This window comes from Sinocyclocheilus grahami, unplaced genomic scaffold (genome assembly GCF_001515645.1).
Source record: "Sinocyclocheilus grahami isolate Dianchi unplaced genomic scaffold, SAMN03320097.WGS_v1.1 scaffold1953.1, whole genome shotgun sequence".
Taxonomy (NCBI): Eukaryota; Metazoa; Chordata; class Actinopteri; order Cypriniformes; family Cyprinidae; genus Sinocyclocheilus; species Sinocyclocheilus grahami.
The window spans coordinates 15,868-20,233 of NW_015507132.1; the positions used below are offsets into that span (position 1 = coordinate 15,868).

The following is a 4,366-nucleotide window of genomic DNA, read 5'->3' on the forward strand; positions in this document are numbered from 1 at the left end:
AGATTACAGGTTAAACCTTTTGTAGTTGGTTAGAGGATATAGAAGAAAGCGCTTTATTACCAAGAATGTTTGCACATACAAGGAATTTGTTATAGTGTCACAAGCTTCCAGTACACGGAGACAACAACAACACACAGATAATAAAAATGAGATGTGAATAAAATACACATGCACTATATAGGATCTAGCATACATGTTGTTGGATTTGATGGTTTATGCTTTGTACAAATAAACTGGTGTTAACTTGTTTTTGTTTCTTTTCACCTTAGACCTGATGCCACTGAAAGAGGAGAGTCAAGAACTGAATGAAATGGAAGAGAAAGATCAGTATGAGAAATGCCATGATTTCATGACTGGGGAAAAATCTTTGAGTGACTCGCAGACTCATGAAACAGAAACTAGCAGCCTTAAAGTCCAGATGAAAGTTCACACTGAAGAGAAGCCTCATGCCTGCCAACAGTGTGGGAAGAGTTTTGCACTAAAAGGAAGTCTTAACATTCACATGAGAGTTCACACTGGAGAGAGACCTTTCACCTGCCCTCAGTGTGGGAAACGTTTTGCACTAAAAGGAGATCTTAAAAGTCACTTAAGAGTTCACACTGGAGAGAGGCCTTACTCCTGTCAACAGTGTGGGAGGAGCTTTGCACTAAAAGGAAATCTGAATAGCCACTTGAGAGTTCACACGAGAGAGAGTTTCACCTGCCAACAGTGTGGAAAAGGTTTCGGTGAAGAACAGAGCCTTGAAATCCACTTAAAAATCCACGCTGGAGAGAAACCATTCAATTGCCCTCAGTGTGGAAAGAGTTTTGAACAGAAAAAAAACCTTAATGTCCACATGAGAACTCACACTGGAGAGAAGCGTTTCGCCTGCAAACTGTGTGAGAAGAGCTTCACACGAAAAGAAACCTTTAAGGGTCACATGGCAATTCACAAGGGAGAGAATCCTTTTGATTGTGATCAGTGTGGAAAGAGTTTCAGATATAAAAGAAACCTTAAGCATCACATGAGGATTCACGCTGGAGAGAAACGTTTAGATGTCACTGACAGGAATCCCCGTAAGAATCGTGTACAACGTCACATTGTAGAGAAGCCTCACACATGCCCTCACTGTGAAAAGAGTTTCACACAAAGAGTTAAGATGGAGGAGCACATAAGAATTCATACTGGAGAGAAACCTTTCACCTGCCCTCAGTGTGGAAAGAGCTTCACAATTAAAGGAAACCTTAGGATTCACATTAGAGTTCACACTGGAGAGAAGCCTTACAAGTGTCCCCAGTGTGAAAAGAGTTTCACGTATCACACAGACCTGAAACGGCATTTGCAAACTCACTCTGTAAAGATAATTCTGATTTCCACAGTGTGACGAGAGGTTTAGAAAAAGGAGGCAATAGAAAATGTTTATCTTTTAGAAAACAATGTTACTTTCACACACCACAGCTGAAAGTGAGCTTCATCTGATTTAACTTTGACTACCTTTTTTTTTATTTGTATTATTTTTTATGTCCTTTACCTCTTTATTCTTCACCTGACCATCTTCTTTGCTATAGTTTCAAATATTAAGCAGACACCCTTTAATTTAGACCAGGGGACGGCAACCAATAGAGAAAACTGCATACCAATGTTCATTTTGAGGTCCTCTGCACAATCTGACTTTGCTGCAGCATTGATCAACCTGCTGGTTCGTCTGGCCAGAGTAGAACTGGCCCCCGACTGAGCCTGGTTTCTCTCAAGTTTTTTTCTCCATTCTGTCACCGATGGAGTTTTGGTTCTTTGCCGCTGTCGCCTCTGGCTTGCTTAGTTGGGGACACTTAATTTCCAGCGATATCGACGACTTGGTTGCACCGATACTATTTAAACTGAACTGAGCTGGACGAAGACATCACTGAATTAAATGATGAACTGCCTTTAACTGAAAAATTAGTGTTTACTATTGTCATTTTGCATTATTGCACACTATTTTACCCATTTAATACTGTAAAGTTTGTTTGACACAATCTGTATTGTAGCATTTGGACCAATCCGAAACACAATTGTTCATTAAATTTAACAAATCAATTATTCATTAGATTAACAAATAATCACAGACCCCTAACCCAATAAACGTACTGAGTGCCAGAATCTCAGTGAAGGACCCCAGGCCCCTGGTTACCATGGCAACCAGGACACCTCAGCCAGATCAGATCAACTTTACAACCTGAAAGTATAGAGAGAATCTTCCCCTGTACTCAATTCTCTCTTAAACAGACACATACTGCTATAGGAAACGACTTCTTTCATTAATTCATTGACTAAATTTCCTATCATGCATATCCCCAGGTCATTGTGTATGATTACTACCTTCTTGTATATGGTCTTGTGTATTGTATACTGTTTTATGCATGCTTATGATAGAACCCCTCGTTCATGTAATCTTACCTATACCATGTTTGGTCTCTATGAATTTGTCTTCTGATGATCTAAATGAGAGTGTATATTGTATGTTGGTACATATGCAACATAATAGTATTCTAAGAATCTTTAATAGTTTGTATATCAACATCCAATCCAGTTACATATGCAAATTACCATGTTCGGAGACAAAGAGTCGTAAACTTTCCCTCCAGAAGTGCAAGTCACCATTGGCTCTTTGACCCCCGAGAGGTTTGACCTCAACAGAACTTAAAAGGCCTCACTTCAGTGGCCCACCTAGCTTTTAATATCTTCACTCGTCTCTCATCACCTTCTCGTCTTCTGAGAACTAAGTCCCAGAGCTGGCACAACCGCGCCTGGCAGGCCTTGACACACAGAGTTTTAGCTTCTTTTAGATTCTGAGAAGATGAGGATGTGAGCTAGAACTCTCCTGGAACCCTTAAGTGTGCCAGGCTTCGGCCTTGACTTTGCATTCACCAAAGATCCTCAGATATCAGCAGATGTCTTTCTTAGCTCTTCTTCACTTCCTACCTGGGAAGAAACTCTCAATCACCATCAAGTCCAGGAATCTTTGGAATTCCTCACTCTTCAAACCCGGAAGAACGTGATCGCAAGTCCAAAACCTTGAAACCATCAAGACTTTCATCCGAGACTGCATCTGAACATTCGTCAATGACCAAAGCAATGCAAGTATCGTACATTTAACTAAACGAAACAGAGGTTTAGTATAAGCTGTAGACCCCGTTATAAACCACTCTTTTCATAGCTTCATTCTCTGGTTTTCCTGATGGTTTCATCCATCAAGCCCCATTTGCCCTTTCCCCTGTATGAGTGATTGTATTTTTGTTTAGATTAGTTATGCGTGTTAGCGTTTAGTTAATAAAATGTTTGTGCACAAATTACATGAGTCTCTGGTCCTGCTTGTGAATAATGTCCCTTTACGATTTTGATCCTTGCTACATGCTCGAATGCATTAATACTGTAGGAAGGTATTTTCTGTGGCCACTAAAATATCCTTAGAGTAGATATGAATTTACACTGAATGTTGGCTGGATGAACAGATTAGTTGATGGCAATTTAATTCTGCTCCAGTTACTACTGGCAGCTCATATAAATGATTTTAATTAATCATAATTAATTTTAATTATTTACATACATTTCCCTATTGAGCTCATTTGTTACAGTATTGTTAAAAGCGCTATATAAATAAAGGTGACTTGACTTCATAATTTTTCATAGTCATACAGCCTGCTAGGTGTTACAAATACTATTAAAGTGTGAGAATTAACCTGCACTAGTCTACAGTCGTGGCCAAAAGTTTTGGCAGTGACATAAATTTTGTGTTTTGCAAAGTTTGCAGCTTAAGCTGTTGTGCTGTTCATTCACATTGTTTCTAGATTATTGTGTAGAGTGATCATATGCATTTTAAATAATTGGTAAAAGGTTAATTGGCCAAAAAATGAACTTTTCACAAAAACAAATTTCACTGTTTTTTGATCCTGACCTAAAATGACCAGCTAACATTAATTGACTAATCATATCAGCAGCACATGTGAAAGTGTGAATGAGTACTAGTCAGGTTAATCACTATCATACTAATTAGATTGTAAGAGCAGACTGATTGCAATAAAAGGAGGGAAGAAGCGCTTCCAATCATTGTGTTCTTGTTAGCAATGGTTACCTCCAAAGAAACACATGCAGCCATCATCATCAAAATGGCCTCACGTGCAAGGAAATTGCTACAAAGAATATTGCATCTGAAAGAACCATTTACCGGATCATCAAGAACTTCAAGGAGAGAGGTTCGACTGCAGTGAAGAAGTCTTCAGGACGTCCCAGAGAGTCCAGCAAGTCAGCTACAGAACAGGACCGTCTCCTCCTGAGGAGTCAGCTACAGAACAGGAACGTCTCCTCCTGAGGAGTCAGCTATGGAACAGGGCCGTCGGCTCCTGAGGAG

The 4,366-nt window shown here is 39.6% G+C and overlaps 1 protein-coding gene across 1 annotated transcript; it reads left to right on the forward strand.

Moving 5' to 3' along the window:
• The first annotated feature begins 200 nt into the window (after positions 1–200).
• Positions 201–1,668, forward strand: LOC107573472 (gastrula zinc finger protein XlCGF8.2DB-like). Its single transcript, XM_016259907.1, has one exon. The coding sequence runs from the start codon at positions 275–277 to the stop codon at positions 1,361–1,363; it is 1,089 nt and encodes a 362-aa protein (XP_016115393.1). The 5' UTR covers positions 201–274; the 3' UTR covers positions 1,364–1,668.
• Positions 1,669–4,366: the final 2,698 nt, after the last annotated feature.

What these genes read in the sequence shown, in the direction of transcription:
- LOC107573472 (XM_016259907.1), top strand. Translation starts at nt 275, where the DNA reads ATGCCACTGAAAGAGGAGAGTCAAGAACTGAATGAAATGGAAGAGAAA.